Below are 17,383 nucleotides of genomic sequence, written 5' to 3'. Positions count from 1 at the left end.
GTATATCACAAGATAAAACAGGATTTTAGAACTGATTAGCAGTTTTAAAATTTGCTTTGTGATTGCACAAACAAAAGGGTGATGAAATTCTGTGGCCATCTATCAAAGCAATATAATGTATATTAACTTTCAGAATTAGAAATTACTAGAATTATATTCATCTGTTTTTCCCCCACTGCAAACTGTGGTTGAAAAGTACTGCTGAGTCAGAATTAAACAAACCTATAAAATTTCATTTTGTCACAGAGATGTTGGTCAGGCAGCAATTGCGGTATTATCTTTAGTCTTATGCCAACCTTACTCTACAATTTTCCTTAAAGGCTTTCCCACTCGTTCAAAAAGTAAAGAGTTATATATAACTTAGGCATAATTTCTAAGCTTATAGGTTGTACTTCCCTCCTCTTTTCAGTTTATTTATAGTCTTTTTAGAGCTTTAAATGAGATCAAGAAAATGTTTATTACCACTTCTCATACAAAATTCCTTAATGTTAATTTATCACAAAAAGAACACTGAGTTCCTGGTGATTTGCTATTGTTGTTCATGGAAAGGTGCTGCCTACCACCTCTTTTAAAAGTTTTCCTCTTTTAACCGAATTTTTAAAATGTAAATGTTGACTTCAGAAGCTGTGTTGAATCTGAGATTATGTATTATTATTAACTATATGCATTTTACATTCACTATACTTGTTAATTTTAGTATGGTTCCCCAGACAGAAACAATGTAAAAGAGAAGAAAATATAAAAAGGAAAGAAATATCATTTAACTCACTTCTGCTCTTCAGACGCTTGGAAATGAGTATTATGATATTATACACTTCCTCTGTTTTATCAATAAGAAATGTCAGATTTGAAATAAAAATGACCAGATTTTAGTGAGATGGTCATAATACCTTGCTTTTTTTTTTGAGCACGTACTATATGCTGAGCATGTAGCATAGATGGTCTATGTCTTCCCTTCCAAGGTGGGAAATATTATGCCCTTTTACACAAGAGGAACCCAAAGGGCAGAGAGGTCATACTGTTTGCCTGAAGTCTCACAACTGGCATGTGTCATAGCCAAGATTACTTCTCTTAACCACAGAATTTTCCTTTCACAGATCTCTTATGTGCTGAATACAGCATCCCCATTCATTTCTTCTATATCCTTCCAAGTGTCTGGTATACTGACATACACAGTGCACTGTCATAATTTTTTGACCATCAGTCTGCATTTCACAGATACGGAGAGTAAGACAGAAAATAAGTGATTGGGTATTTTTTTTAATTTTTTTTTTTTTACATTTATTTGTTTTTTGAAAGACATAGAGACACAGAGCACAAGTTGGGGAGGGGCAGAGAGAGAAGGAGACACAGAATCCGAGCTGTCAGCACAGAGCCCGACATGGGACTCGAACCCACAAACCATGAGATCATGACCTGAACCCAGGTCAGCCACTTAACCAGTTGAGCCACCCAGGCGCCCCAGTGATTTGCTATTTTTTACAGTAGGTTGGGAGCCAATACCAGATGGAAGTTCAGGTTCCCACTGATCTTTGCAGAGTATCAGGCTATTATGACAGAGCACTTAGATTGTTCTATTTTATAGTCAGTCTGTTGACAGTACGTATCATAGGACTTAATTCATTCAACAAATATTTATTGAGCAGATGCTGTCAAACAGTAAAAGAAGGGTGCCTGGGTGGCTTAGTCGTTTAAGCGTCCAACTTCGGCTCAGGTCATGATCTCACAGTCTGTGGGTTTGAGCCCTGTATTGGGCTCTGTGCTGACAGCTCAGAGCCTGGAGCCTGCTTTGGATTCCGTGTCTCCCTCTCTCCCTGCCCCTCCCCTCCCCTCCCCTGCTCTCTCTCTCTCAAAAATAAACATTAAAAAAAAAAAAAAATGAAAGCACTCATGAAGCTTACATTCTAGAGAAGTCAAGGAGACAGTAAATTCAAATAAACAATACCATGACAAGTCCTTTTGGGAAAATAAGGTCATTGTATTAAAGACAGGCATGAATGAAAGATTTCTTTGGATCAGTTCTCTCAGCAGACGTTTTAGATAGCAAAATGTAAATAAGAGCCAGAGTGAGCAGTGTATTGCAGGCAGGGGGAGCAAGAGTGCAAAGGCTGGAAGGTAGGAAAGTGGAACATCAAAGGAGCCCACAGAAGGGGAGCAGTAGGGAGGGAGGTGGGAGGAATGGAGGAGATTGCACCAATGTCAGACCCTACTAGAATTTCAGTTCTACTGTAAATTCCATTAGGAAACAATTGGATGTTTTTAAGTATAAGAGCAATATGCTGTGACTTACATTGTGGAAAGCCTACTCAAGCTGCTATTGGAGAATGGATTATGAGGAAGGAAGGAAGCAGAGACTAGTTAGGAATTATTAGGTAGAAGTGATGATGGCTTAGACTAAGGTGGTAGCTAGCAGTGAGCACTTTTGATGCACCAGATGTATTATTAGGTAGTAGGATACAGAAATGAACAATATAAACGCATCTCCATGGAACTCACAGATTAGCTAAAGGAGTCTAAGAAAGAATGTCATAGTGTCCAGTTATGTAGAATGAGTGTTGACCAGGAGTACCAGGAAAGGATTGGGAAATAAGGATGATCTAGACAAAGAACTTCACATGTTCAAAGCATGAGTGAGCACGACATATTTGTAAAATGACACATGGGGCTTGTGTTACTGAAAAGAAGGTTATGCCTAAGGACATAGGAGCAAAGGCTAACAAGTGGTTCAAGACACAAAAGGAATCTGTTTGCCATCCTCATGAATTTTAACTCTGTCTTAAAAGTGAGAATAATAATAGGATACATTTAGAGTACATTTTAGAAAAATCACCCTAGCACTTAAACAAGAAGCCAAGAGACCAGTTAAAGTACTGAAGTATTCTAGGTAATGATAATTAGTGATAATATTCCAGTCTATAAGTTACATACCCAGCTGTAATTATATGTATTTTTTTGTCTTTAATCCAAATGTCTTTAAAGCTGAAGTACAAGTAAGGAGTCTAAAATGTTACTTGAATCCAGTCAGTGTTGAGATTCTTAAGGGGTTCCAGTCACAGGTTGTGTTCCCCAAGCGGTAAGCTCTGTAATGGAGATTAATGTGCAAGAGGCTTATTAGGGAGTGTTCTTGGGACCATTACCTGTGGCAGAAAAGGGGAGGGACTAGAATGGGACAGAGGGAGTTGGGCTCCTATCCAGTCTAAAAAAGGCCTAGCTGAACCCCCGCCCCCCAAAGAGTTCATTCATTCTACAAATATCACTCAGTACCTACTCTTTGCTTGTCAGTATGTGAAGCCCTCTGGGTAAAAGACAGTAGGTCAGGCTTCACAGAACCAAACCAAAGAGTGCCATGATTAAGAACATTTGGAGAATCTAGTAAAGAACTCTTAGGACAGTCGTTTGACAGAAGATGAAGATTTTTCTATATGCAGTAATATGATGAGGGCAGTATTTATTGAAGACTTAAAACAGGCTGAGTGCATTATTGAGTTCTTCATAGCTGTTAGCTCATGTAACCCTCACAGCAGTTCTTTGCATTAAGTGCTGTTTTCCTCAGGTTTGTAGCTGATGAAGCCGAGATGCCCTGCATGGATGACTTGACAAGCCCTCATAACGGCTTGGTGTCCATCTGGGAAACAATTCATGATGACCCAGTAAAATCGCCCTGGGCTATATAATGCCTGTGCATATTCTGAAATAACTTTAGGAAGAGTCACAGTTTCCAGTAATGCAACAAAAGAGAATTTATTATTTGATAAAGATGATTTTTTAATACAGATGTCTTCATGAGCTTTTTCTGATTATATGCTTTTATATAAACAAAATTGGATTTAAAATTGGAATGTGACTCATTCATTTAAATCATCATATTCTCTGTGATTGATGACTGCTCTCTACGTCTTTTTTTTTTTTAACCTTTTAGACTAAATCTGCACTTGTGTTCATTCTTTCTTGTATTAGTGAACTGCACATGAATGAGCACAGTATAGTAAGAGCAGAATTGTTGTGTTATGAAAAAAGCTACAGAAGTAACCTCAATTTAATGCAACTTTCTTGTGGAAGTTACACCTATATTTTAGAAATGAGGGGAAAATAAATAAAATTCCTTGTTAAGTTTGGGATAATAAAAAACATGACAAGCATAATAAAAAGAATTATTTCTCGTTTCTGGTTTTTCCCATTACTGAGTTCATCAGCCTAATGCTCAGCTTTATTAACTTGCCTTATGGGTTTCTAACAATGGACTATATATGTATTTTGAGTTTTATAAACATGTCTGCCCCCGAGCAGCAAGCTAATAATGTGAATGTATACTGTGCCAAGATTAATATTTTGTCATTTTCCTGGGTATATTTTATGTGCTTGCCTTGTAGGCCTGTAATTTATTTCCATAAGTGTTGTGTATCAGAATGACTGGTAAAAGGTAACCACGGTTATATGTTTTAAACATCATAATTTTTACAGCATAGTTAAAAATATGTATTTACATATGTACTCATTTATTGAAAATTTTTTAGTGTCTCCTCCTGTCTTTCTAAGTATCTTCCTGGAGTTGACATTCTAGTGAGGAAAGAGTTGATAAATAAATAATAGAACACAGTGTGTCAGAGGTATGGGGAGGGGGTGGTGGTGAAGTCGCAGAAAGAGAAGAGAGGGCTCTGGGATGAGTTCAGATGAATAGCAGCTAAAATTAGGGCAGTAAAGGAAGGCTCTATCATGAGACATTTGAGCCACCCTGAAGAGTGTGAGCAAGTGAGCTGTGCATTTGTCTTGGCCTGAAATGGTTGGGCATTTAAATCCTACCAGAAATGTGGGTGAATTAATTTTGTAAAGCTTCTGTGTCGTTACTTATGTACTAATATGTTTTCAGTGAATCACATGTCAAGGGTTTTGTAGAATGTGGTATATATGCTAAACCAATGTATGCTGTTTTCGTGTCTAATTGACGTTTTTCTGACGTGTGAGACCCATTTCTGATTTGCTTAGGATAGGGAAGCTTAATGAAGGTGAAGAAGCATATATGTTTTTGCTATTAATATTTCCTTTAAAGCCTTGTAAAGAACTATCTAAACAGCACACTGAATACAGTTCATTTACATGTAAGAACCTTTTGATTTGGTCAAAATACATTTTGAGAAAAGTTATTCTGCTTCGTGAGAACATTTAAAATTCTAATCAGATGTTCAATTATCTCTTAGATGAGAAAGAAGAGGGTATCCTGGGAAGCATACTATTACCTAGTTTTCAGATAGCCATGCTTACCTCAGAGGATCACATTAACCGCAAATATGCTTTTAAGGTAAGGAAGTAGTCATACTTTTTTAATTCTGTATTTGAATCTTGCACTGATTTAAAAAAATGGATATCGACCCATAGATTATTACAAAAAGATATTTTAGTGATGGTCATTTTTATATTTAAAATATATTAGTTAATAGTCTTAGGTTCCCTTATAATTAGGAAGCGTTTTCTCAGATATCCAAGGGCCAAGTGTCTTTATACTTAAGAACGCTTCTAGATAAAGCAAATATGTGAAAATACTAATAATTGGTAAATACAGCTGTAGGTGTCCTGGTGGTCACTGTACTATTCTTCAAAGGTTACTTACTGTATGTTTGAAATGTTTCATTATGAGTTAGGGGAAGAGTACTATGAAAGAGAACAACTATGTTTTTTAACATAACATATGTACATTTATGACCTCAGAGAATGTTTGCAAAAATGTTCTCGGGTCTAAGTACATCATGAGTATCAGGTACATTTGAGATAATATGGAAGTTGAGACATTAAAAACGGTTATTAAATCCAAGCAGACCTGAGCCCACCTCCTCTGACAATACCCATCTGCTTCTGATAACGCTGGTTTGTAAAATACCTCAACTAAAAGGCCACTTTAATGATAGTTTGGTTATTTTTTGTTTTCAAAAACCATACTGCATTTTTTGCCTCATGATTATGGCTGAAATAAATTTCAGAGGTCACCTGTTTTTTAAGTCAGTCTTAAATTAAGAACTCTAAAGGGTTTGATGTAAAAACTTTAAGGAAAAGGGGAAAAATTAGGGTAACACGTTTAACAGTGGAAATGTTTACCCCATTATAAAGTTTATTCCATTTTTAATTCCCATCCACTCTTTTTTCAAGAGTACTCAGGACTGCAGCTGATTTACAACTTTTGCTAATTCATACATTGCATTATTAGCTCTAGGAAAAAAAAGAGCAAAGAAGTTAATAGTGGTTGGGCGTGGGTGGATGGCCTCAATGAGAAGGTAATATCTGAGCAAACACTGTGGATAAGAAGGGAATGGCATAGAATTTCAATAAATTTTATTAACAGTGTGAACCATAAAACAGAATTAAATATTTTAAAATGCTATAACAAAGTTAATTCTAGTAACTTTAATAACTTCATAAAGTTACTTTTACATGTAAAACCGTTTGATACTTATATTTGATCATGAATTTATTTTTTTTGTTTCTTTGCTCATCAATTTGGCAAAAGGTTATTGAATTTGTACTCTTTGTAGGACTTTTTGCTGGGTTCTTAGACTTAAAAATATGTATTTTATCTGTTACAAGTACAAGGATAGTAATTTCTCTCTCAAACTCTCTTTTGCAATGTTGTTTCCTCTGAATTTATGAGCACCTTTGGACACTGAATCTACTGCTTGTCATAGTGGTGAGTAGAAACTTCATGGACGATTGTGGGACTTGAAGCTAGGTAGCAAACTTGATCATCATCTAGTAAATATTTCCATTTGACATCTGGCAAGCATGGGTGTGGTTTGTTAGCATAGGAGTCATGGCCGTACCTGGATCTTCTTAGCACTAGCCCAGTCTTCCTTCCACTGATCACAAATATGGACCATGGTCTTTCATTCATTGCTCCAGAACTCCACTAAAGCAGTGCAATGACACTTTGTGGTAGCTTTAAACATTTAACAACATGTAGCATTTCAGCTGTTTCTTCTAAATTGTTTCTGTGGATAGTTTTATATCTCTGATCAGTCAAGTGAGATTTGTTGGTTACTACACTTGGTCTTAGCCAAAAGGCCGAGAAGCGATAGAGATTTGTTGGTTACATAGTTATTTGGATCACTGTGTTCATTTAATTCTATCTTGATTCTTCCTGGAAAAAAAAAAAAAAAAATTGAAGAAGCTAATTTGATCTTGTTTAAATAAAGCAGATAGTCTAGGTTTTGGAGTAAAGTGTGTGGCTCCAGATTTATTCCTCTCATCTTTTAATGTTTAGCAGACTAACTACATACTTATTACTCTTTTCCTTTACTTCACTGTATGCCGAAAGAGTCTTTGTTTTTCTTTGTTCTTCAGTTATGTGATAGGAAACTGTCACAGGCATTTTTACATGGAAATTAAGAATGTTTCCTTCACAGAAGTCTCTTCCTCAGCCTCTTTTTCTACTTTGATACAGCTACTACTGCTGTCCTTCTTTGTCTTGTCAGCCCATGCATTAAGCTGAGCACTCAATGTTCATATGTTGGATACCAGTTCCTGGTTGACATCTTTATTTCATTTCTCAGAAACAGGCAGATTGAACGACTGTAAAGATAAAAACCCACAGGGGTGCCTGGGTGGCCCAGTCGGTTAAGCATCCGACTCTTGATTACTGCTTAGGTCATGATCTCATGGTTGGTGAGTTTGAGCCCCACATCAGTATCCGAGTGCTGACAGTGGAGCCTGGTCAGGATTCATATTCTCTTTCTCTCTCTGTCTCTCTCTCTCTCTCTCTCTCTCTCTCTTCCCCTCCCCCATTCACACACACTCTCACTCAAAATAAATAAATAAACTTAAAAAAAAAAAAAAAAAAGGCAGGGGCACCTGGGTAGCTCAGTTAGTTAAAGGTCTGACTCTTGATTTCAGCTCAGGTCATGATCTCATGGTTCATGAGATCAAGCCCTGCACTCGGCTGTATGCTGACAGTGCAAAGTCTACTTGGGATTCTCTCTCCCTCTGTATGCTCCATCCCCCACCACACATGCACGCGTGCGCGCTCGCTCTCTCTCTCTCTCTCTCAAAATAAATAAATAAGCATTTTAAAAAAAGATAAAAACGCACTTTCCAGTTACATAGGCTTTCCTCAACCCAAACATTTACATTTTAACTCTGAAACTTGAGATGAAAAACTAAAGGGAAATACTGTTTTGAATCGTTTGTAAATCTTGTATGTTTGTGTGTAGACGTCTATAAGGATTAAACAAAATGCCTTAACAGCAGCACCTTTTGAAGACTAAAGGAGTTGTTAACACAAAGGGGAAATGCGAGGACATGAACATTTCTATTAATTTTGTGGCTGGTTGTTCTGGAACATTATTTAATTGAAGTATAATCGACAATACTTTCAGGTGTACATCATAGTGATTTGATATTTTTTATATATTATGCAGTGATCCCCATAATAAGACTAGTTACCATCTGTCACCATACAAAGTTATTACAAGTGTCACTGACTGTGTTCCCTATGCTGTATGTTCCATCCCCACGACTTATTTATTTTGTACCTAGAATTTGATACCTCTTAATCCTCTTCAACTATTTCACCTACCCTCTAATCCCTCCTGCCTCTGGTAACCAAAAGTTTGTTCCCTGTTATCTTTGAGTCTTTCTGTTTTGTTATGTTTGTTCACTTGTTTTGTTTTTTAGGCTCCATCATATAGTCGTACAATATTTGTCTTTCTCTTTCAGACTTAGAACACTTGGTGTAATAGCCTCCAGGTCTCTCCATGTTGTCGCAAGATTTCATTTTCTTTTTTATGGCTGAGTCACATTCCAGTGTGTGTGTCTGTCAGTCTGTCTTTGTCTGTCTACTACATTTGCTTTATCTGTTCATCTATCACCGGACACTTAGGGTGCTTCCGTATCTGGCTATTATAAATAATACTGCAGTGGGAGTGCATGTATCACTTTGAATTAGTGTTTTCTTCTTTAAATAAGAAGTGGATTTGCTGCCTTGTTTGGTAGTTCAATTTTTATGGAACCTTCTTGAATAAGAGGTATGAATTGTAGTAAATGGGAATTGCTAGGGAATTGGGCATGGGACAAGGACAGCAAAGGGGCACGACAACGTGCTTCATTTCTTACCTCCTTTCCTTCCCATACACCCTTTCCCTTGTTTTAATTTTCAAAGGAAAATGGCATTGTTGGGAGAAAATTTTAATAGTTACATTTTTTTTGAGATTGAATTATATTTTTCTTAAGTCACTCATTTCTGTAACTCTGTGTGTGAGACAAGTCTTGCTTGCTTTGAAAGTTGACAGTAATGATCTATGTAGGAACTACTTAACTTTCTTTCTTTTTCTTTTACAGATCCCATGTATCTATTTAAAATGATCCTATCATTTTCGATCAGGCAGCCCATCCAAACATGCGGACCTATTATTTCTGCACTGATACAGGAAAGGAAATGGAGTTGTGGATGAAAGCCATGTTAGATGCTGCCCTAGTACAGACAGAACCCGTGAAAAGGTAAAAGCTTGTAGGGAAAATAACTGTGATTTCCACTTACATTTTATTCCATGCCCTGCAAGTATATTGTTATCATAGTGCATATCATTTTGTTACTCGTGATACAAAATCATTTCTTCCTCAGAAAGCAAGGATTAATTCATGTTCTGTATTAAATTAATATACCTTTAGTTAATTTGAGATACCACCTGTGTTTTTATTCCCCATTTCCTCTTTATTCATTTTCACCTATCAGTGTACTGAGGTGAATCCAGAATCCTAACATTCAAACTGAATATTCTTTCTTCTTACAGAATTACCTTTAATTTCCGGTAAGTACGTTTTTAATTGTTATCTTAAAACTACACGAGACTGTTTCAAAGCCTAAATCTTAGAAAAGAATTTATATTCATGAAGTTAATTTTATTGTGTTTTTATGCTATGTTGTATGTTTTTGAAGTTTAATAAATAGAAATAAAAAGTTTTGATGAGTTTCATTTCTTCAGCATTTCCTGGTTAATTCTGATGGTTTTATGATGAATGTCTCCAGAAAATAACTCAGCAAGCATTTAGATTATTTTTAAATATGTCTACTTTTTGGTAAATGCTACCTTCTTTCTTTTGAAACTTCAATATTCAGATTCCTTGAGAGTACAAATATGTACTATTAAAATTGACCTGTGATTTTTTCTTTTTGAACATCTGAATCATTTTAATAATCAACTATATGAAGAACTAGTGAGAGGAAATCTGTTTATAAAACTACTTAAATAGCAGCTGAATAATATGCTTTAAAAAGAATTGTATTCCTATAATTTGAAGAAAGATCTGTGACACAATTAAGTTTTTTTTCCAGTCAGTTACAGTTAAGCATATGTCTCATACAAGAAAGATGCTTCCTTGCAAGTTTATTCTCTTTTTCTCTCTTCTCAGGGAATTAGGGTACTGTTATAATATAAACCTTTTCGTTTTGGTGGTGGGGGAGGGTTAGTGTACACATTAATAAAGTCTTTTGATTTGTTGGTTAAAAGACTGAAATTGACGTATATATTTGTGGTTTGTTTTTTTTTTTTTTAATATCAAGTCCAAATCAACTTAACCACTCACTAGTAATTACAGCTAGGAAAAGTAAGAAGAGAAAAGGGAAGGCCCAGGATTAAATTCTAGGACACCTATTTAAAAAAAAAAAACAAAAAAACTCAACCATCTGCATATTCTGTGTGACAAGCTAATAAAAGGAAAACTGCTTTTGGAATCTCATGTGTAAAAATTACCTGATGGGGATTGCCTGGCCAGCTCAGTCGGTGAAGCATGGGACTCTTGATCCCAGGGCCATGAGTTCGAGCCCCATGTATGGTATAGCATTCACTTAAAAAAAAATTACCCAAATGGCCATAAAGATGAGGTGATTAGCACTAATAGGTAGAGGAAATGTGTAGGTGAAAAGAATTAATTAAAAGTATTAAGACAATTTTAACATCAGAGTAAAATTTTTAAGGAGTTATTTAGAATAAAGAAATCAGCATCATAGTTTACATATTTGATTTCCAGATAGTCTCATAATATATGTTGTCCTTATCTCAGAATTTCAACTTCCATTTTCTTTTCTTGTATTTTCCACTCTAAAAACTGATAATTACTCTTAATTTAGGGTGATAAAAATAATAGTCAATATTTTGGTTGGACTTCTAACAACCTATTAGTTGATTATGTGCCTGTAACAATGTTTAGCAGGTTGTATTGATATAATTTACTCAGTCAGAATTTTTTTTTTTTTTTAATGTTTGTTTATTTTTAAGAGAGAGCATAGCCAGGGGCGGGGGGAACAGAGAATCCCAAGTGGGCTCTGTGCTGATAGCAGAGAGCCCGAAGCAGGGCTCAAACCCACAGACCACAAGATCACAACCTGAGCTGAAGTCTGATGCCTAACCCCACATAGGAAGCCCTAGCCAGAAATTCTTGGAAACCACCTTTGTGCCCAGCCTGATGTCGGTCACCATTATCCTGTAGAAATTATGCTTTTTATTCTACTGCTAGCTGTTGGCATTTTTAGCCCGCCTTGTTAGCCTTACTTAATATTTCAAACTGAAGGAACCTAATTATTATAATATTTCATAAATAGAGGGAGATTTTGTGTGCGTGGTTTTAAGGTAATGGGCTCTCTTTCCTGTATGGCCAAAATACTTAGAAATATTTATTGGAACCTATCATAAGAGATAAAACATCCAGCTTTTAACTAGGTAGTTAATTTCTTCTAAATTCATTTATTCCATTTGAAAAGTCAGTATATATGTCTTTTTGTTACATGTCTTAAATGATAAGTCTTTGGAAAAATGAAGATAAAAAAGGCAATGCTGTTCTACTTTAAAATAATAGGTAACTAAGTCTAAGAACTTTTTTCAGATATTTGATATTCAATATTAAACCCACCCCCTCACTCCTAGAATTTAGTAAAGGTCAGTGTGCTTTTTAGTGTAAATCTTCTCACACTTTTATCTTTTAAGATAAAGAAGCTCCATAGCGTATCTTAATAAACTTCCCCAGTGTCTAATATTGCTTCCAATCTAGAAGCTATGGGTTATATCCAACCTAAATATGTGGATAGCTTATAAATTTAAGAAAAGTAGTCAGTCACATTTCTTTTCATTTTTTTTTTTTTTACATTCACTAATCGTATTCTAAACTCTGTCTATAGCTAAGTATGTATGGGTATGCATTTCCTACTCATCACCAAAATTGGCAGCAATATCACACTTGGGATCTGATAGGAACATTATTATATATGGAAATGTAGAAGGTTGGCCAGTTCCTGAAAGGCCTCCCAGCTTGGCATGATGTTGGCAATTTCATGCAGGTTCAGACACTCAGCTTGGTCTTGTCAGAGTCTGGAGGTGATTGGTTTCAGAGAAGCTGACTCTCTTCAGAAAGTCCTAGATATAACAACTGGAATGGTGAGCAATAAAACTGTCCGGTGGCCCAGCAATGTACTGTTAAGCAGCACATTTTTCCAGTGGGGAGATGGATATGGGATGCCAGATTCTAATCCAGAATTGCTTGATAAGACAGAATGATAATAGTAATAAAGTCTGTGGCAGCCACTGAAATATTAATCTGGTCCTCACACAATCCTGTAGTCCTGGTGCTACAGTTATCCCCACAGTAAATTTCTACACCTCGTCCAAAAACATAGCTAGTAAGAGATAGAGCTTATAGCAGTCTGGCTGTAAGAGTTCTTCACCAAAAGTAAGGTCCTCTTGAATACAAACATAGAGTTAGTAAGTCATAGGGTTCAGATCTTGGACAGCATCAGACTGTAATTTCTTGGTGCAGCCATTTCCGCAAACCAGATTCATGTTTGTCTCAAGATGAGTTAACCCTCCTGGGTGGAAGCCACATTGTGTATTTCAAATGACTAGCTGCTGTGGTCCTTTACGTGTGGATTTTGAGGTTTTACTGTCAAAGGGCAATCTTAATTTGCTTTATTTCCAGATTTCTTATGGGGACACTCATCACTTCTTATCCTCCAGTGCTTTATACACCATACATTTTATGTTTTCTTCCCCTCCCACATTTGTATTTATGCATTTTGGTGTTGTGCTTGAATTTTCATATCATAACATTGGGGGTTTGTACAGACTTGTTTTCTGTGACCCTTTCAGCTTTTTCCATAAAGTCAAAGGTAATTTTACATTTTTCCTAGATTGAATCCAAGAAATAACATGCACATTATTTCATCTGATTTACTACGATTTTCTTCTCTGATTTCAGAGTGGACAAGATTACATCTGAAAATGCCCCAACTAAAGAAATCAATAACTTTCCCAACCATAGAGTGCTAATTAAACCAGAGGTCCAAAATAACCAGAAAAACAAAGAAATAAGCAAAAATGAAGAAAAAAAGGCATTGGAAGCTGAAAAATACGGATTTCAGAAGGATGGTCAAGATAGACCTTTAACAAAAATTAACAGTGTGAAGTTGAATTCTCTGCCATCTGAATATGAGAGTGGGTCAACATGTCCAGCTCAGACTGGACACTATAGACCAGTCAACGTGAACAGTTCAGAGAACAAAACTGTCAATGTCAGCCTGGCAGATCTTAGAGGTGGAAACCACCCAAATACCGGGCCCTTACACACAGAGGCTGATCGAGTCATACAGAGGACAAACTCAATGCAACAGTTGGAACAGTGGATTAAAATCCAGAAGGGGAGGGGTCATGAAGAAGAAACCAGGGGGTAAGTATCTTATCATAACATGTCCTGAACCCACGTTTCTTTCATACTGTGTTGGTGAAGATTGGTTTCTGAGACACCTGTTGAAAAGTATTAGTTTAAATTGTGTTTTAGACATTATAGCTTCATTTCTATCTTTTCTTCATGGTAATCAGACGTAACTGTTTTTTCTCTGTTTCTCATTATGCTGTCCAGATTTCTCACAGAGATACTTCCCTGGTAGAGGAGAAAGTTAGATAAACAAGTGCAATACACTGTTACAAAATGAAGGCAAAAACAGGGTGCTTACAAAAACAGGTTTCAGGGACACCCAACCCAACCTAGGGGTCCAGGAAAACTGTTCTGCAGGAAATGAAATACGAGCTGAGTTGTAAAGGGTGGCAGGCTGATAATTGGCTTAGATATGCAAAACTGCAGAGTTGACAGAGCTGGAATCCAGGCTTAGGTACAACCTCTGTGATCATGCATGAGAACCAAGGCTGGGGAGATAAGCCAGAAGAGATGTTTTCAGATTTGGTGTTTCAGAAAGATCACTCCCACCGAAGAATCTGGAGAATGAATTAGAGAAAGTTCAAACACTATTGGAGTAAGTGAAATGAGGAGAGAGAGGGGATGTATTTAAGGTGGGATTGACAAGACTAGTTGAGTGCTTGGATGTGCTTGATTATAAACTAGTCTCAGTCTGATAGGGGAAAATCAAGCATGACACCTGCTTTTAGGACTCTGGTCATCAGGGATTGTCTGGTGCCTTTTACTGCATGGAAAAGATTTGGGAAGAGAGAAAGTAATGAATAATTGGACACGTTCAATTTGAGGCGGCCTGTATGTAGTCTGTAGCTCCAAAGAGAAATCTGGACTTGAGTATGTTTTGGGGCATCATCATCGTATCAAAAGCGCTTAAAGGTAAGGATGAAAATAGATAAATTCATTCAGCTGGAAGCTAGATAAAATATTCTACAGGAAAACCTGAAAGAAAATTTACATTTAAGGGAAAAAGAATTGAGGGACCCGCAAAGGAGATGAAAAATAAAGGCCAGAGGAGATGGAAGAAAAGCGGGCCCCTACAATGGGAAACAATGTTCTGTCATTAGGCCAGAATTTGGTGATGCAAAACCTAAAAAAGACTTTAATGTGCTTGTGGGCAGAAAAATTACCTGAAGAGTTATTGCGACTCTTACCTCTCAGTAGTAGAAAACCAAAAAACAATGACATTAATGATGTTTTGGTTAAGTGAAGATTAACTTAACAGTTCTTCCAGTTCGCTCAGTTGTCATGGCTGATGTCTGCAGCTGTCAGCCAAAGTCTCTCTCCTTTCAGGAGCCGCTCAAAGGCCTGGGTACACTTGGCCTCATCTTTTGTTATCTCAACCAGCACTGCAAAACACTCTTGCAGCGTGTTGTTCACTTCCATTTTCTTTTTCTCCACCCTCAGTGCTCACTTTTCTGATTTTCCCAAGGAAGCGTTGTGAGAAATATTTGCTAAGTTTGATTAGACAGAAGGAAAACCAGAGTTAATTCCGGGGGGGATAAATGAACGGATGTTTGGTAGTACTTAAGGTAACCATTTTCAAGGAAACAATAATAAAAATGCCAGCCAGAAAATTTTCTGAATCTCTACCCAGAAAATTAAACCTCACTTCTTAATGAAATCACTTCTCCTCAATGATTCTATACTTTCTTACAGTTGAAACTGTATAATTAAAGTGGCTTGACAAACATCTGGAAGTTAGGGTTTTCTTAATTGTTGAGGATAAATAATATTTTCCAAGAACTTTTAGGTCTCTTGATAGGTATAATTAACACACATAAAGTCTTTCTGTGTGACTTTTTTCTTTTGAAAGCAGACTTAGAGCTTCTCAAGGTATTTTGAGCTAAGATTTTCTCTGCCTTGCCTCTCCAACTTTGGAGTCACTGGCTAGAGTCTACTTTGGGTCATTGAGATATATCACCTACATTATTATATGAACTTCATATTTTAAAAAATAGGATGTTTTATAATACAATAATTTTTATTGGTGGAAAGAAGCATAAGGGTTATTCATAGTACAATTCATTTTGTAAAACTTTGTGGAAGCCTTGCTATTATTATTAAAGTTCTGATAGAAAGAAAAGGGGTTTAATATTTAGTCAAATAGTAGATCCCTGCATCTGTGAACAGAGCTTTAAAGTTTCTTTGTGAGTGGCAGGCACTGTTAAGATGCATGGTGCCTTAATCCATTGTTCTGCATGGCAGAATCACAGGGACAGGGTTTTCATGGTGTTTGACAGGCAGCTGCTAGTGAATGGAGCACCAAACCTGATGAAGGAGCTTACAGTGTTCATTTCTTAAGCTTTCACTTAAAAGTAAATCACACTTTGCTTAATTTGAATTTCTTTGGGGAAAACCACTGAAGGAAACTCGTTTTTGAAAAACAGGTCTCAAAATGCTAGAAAGTATATGTGGTAAAAATAAATTTACTTGAAAATAACCTAACTTTGTATTAAAATTCTTCAAAAGTGGTTCCAAAGATGGCAGAAGAGCCTTTTAAACTTTGTAGTCATTAATTAGCCAAGCTCAGTAGGGAAATAGCATACTGTTAACGATCATAGGATAGGTTAATGGCTCCAGTTGAATATACATGTCTACGGGAGCGTCCAGCTCACGTATTGTGAATGCTTCAGAGCACTGATGGAGGGTTTTGGTGTAATAGACTTTCTGAGCTGGAACTCAAACATTAGTTTATGGGCAGTTTTTATTGTGTTTTAAATTAAAAATATATGTCCATTCGTTATATGGTTAGAAATAGTTTTTTCCCACATTTCCAAACTAGATACAAAGTTAACATTTATATTTTCGGTATGTGCTTCTATGGTATAGTTCACTACTTAGTACAGAGCTTTTTGCATATTAAAGTCTCTATAATAGTTCTTGAATTTGCAAATGACCAAATCAAGGTATATTGGGGTAAATTGCTTTAGTACTAGGACAGAAGTTCTAGGATAGTGTCTATTTCTGTGACTGACTTGCTTCCTAGCAGATAGCTGCGGGGTTGCTAACTCTGAACTTCTTCCAGTTTCTAGCTTTGTTGTTAACAGAGAAGGTAGGGATAGGAAGGGAGACCAAGCAGGGGGGAAAACAAATAGGAAATATTTGTGGCAAGAAAGCAGCAAAGAATAGAAGAACCTTTATACTGGTTGTATCAGAGTACTGGGTGCCTTTTTTCTTCACTCCAGCCCCAAAGACCTCCAGTGGTTAGCCTCACTGCAGCAGTTCCTGTTGGGGTGTGAGGGGCATGTTCAATTTTAAGCAAGCCTGTTGTGAGTAAAGACATTGAAAAGCTGAAGAACAACCAGCGTGAAGAAGGAAATTTAGTTTAGGGGGAATGGTTAAAGGAATTGGAAATATTTCGAATACATAAGACATGGAGTTTAGAACTGTAAGATGGCTTTATGATCACATCATCTCATAGATGAGAAAACCAAATCTCCCAAAGTTTCAGTTTGCTAGATTTGAGTAGCACATGAAGGACTCTAGTAGCATTTTAAGATTATGCCCTTCCAGGTGTATTTTTATTTTTAATTAAAGAGTAAAGTTTTTAAAATAATTTTTGTGGTTTGGGGAAAATTTTTTACATAGAAGGATTGTTTTGCTTCTTCATTAAATCCAAAAGTCTAGGACTCATTGGCATAATGAAAAGAGTGCTGCTTAAGGAAGG

At 36.5% G+C, this 17,383-nt stretch overlaps 1 protein-coding gene across 22 annotated transcripts in view; it reads left to right on the top strand.

The window, feature by feature from the left end:
- PLEKHA5 (pleckstrin homology domain containing A5) overlaps positions 1-17,383 on the top strand; it is a 242,203-nt gene that overhangs the window by 151,424 nt on the left and 73,396 nt on the right. For 13 of the 22 annotated variants that reach the window (XM_058743507.1, XM_058743504.1, XM_058743510.1 and 10 more), the window contains 4 exons: positions 5,196-5,296; positions 9,362-9,477; positions 9,771-9,788; positions 13,225-13,692. In XM_058743507.1, the coding sequence (XP_058599490.1) occupies positions 5,196-5,296; positions 9,362-9,477; positions 9,771-9,788; positions 13,225-13,692 (703 nt within the window). The remainder of the gene's footprint in view (positions 1-5,195; positions 5,297-9,361; positions 9,478-9,770; positions 9,789-13,224; positions 13,693-17,383) is intronic. The other 9 variants (XM_058743508.1, XM_058743506.1, XM_058743518.1 and 6 more) reach the window with 1 other exon arrangement.

Source organism: Neofelis nebulosa, chromosome 8, assembly GCF_028018385.1.
Source record: "Neofelis nebulosa isolate mNeoNeb1 chromosome 8, mNeoNeb1.pri, whole genome shotgun sequence".
In the NCBI taxonomy this organism is placed as follows: domain Eukaryota; kingdom Metazoa; phylum Chordata; class Mammalia; order Carnivora; family Felidae; genus Neofelis; species Neofelis nebulosa.
Note: the sequence above shows the minus strand (reverse complement) of the source record. Positions and strands in the feature narration are given on the sequence as shown.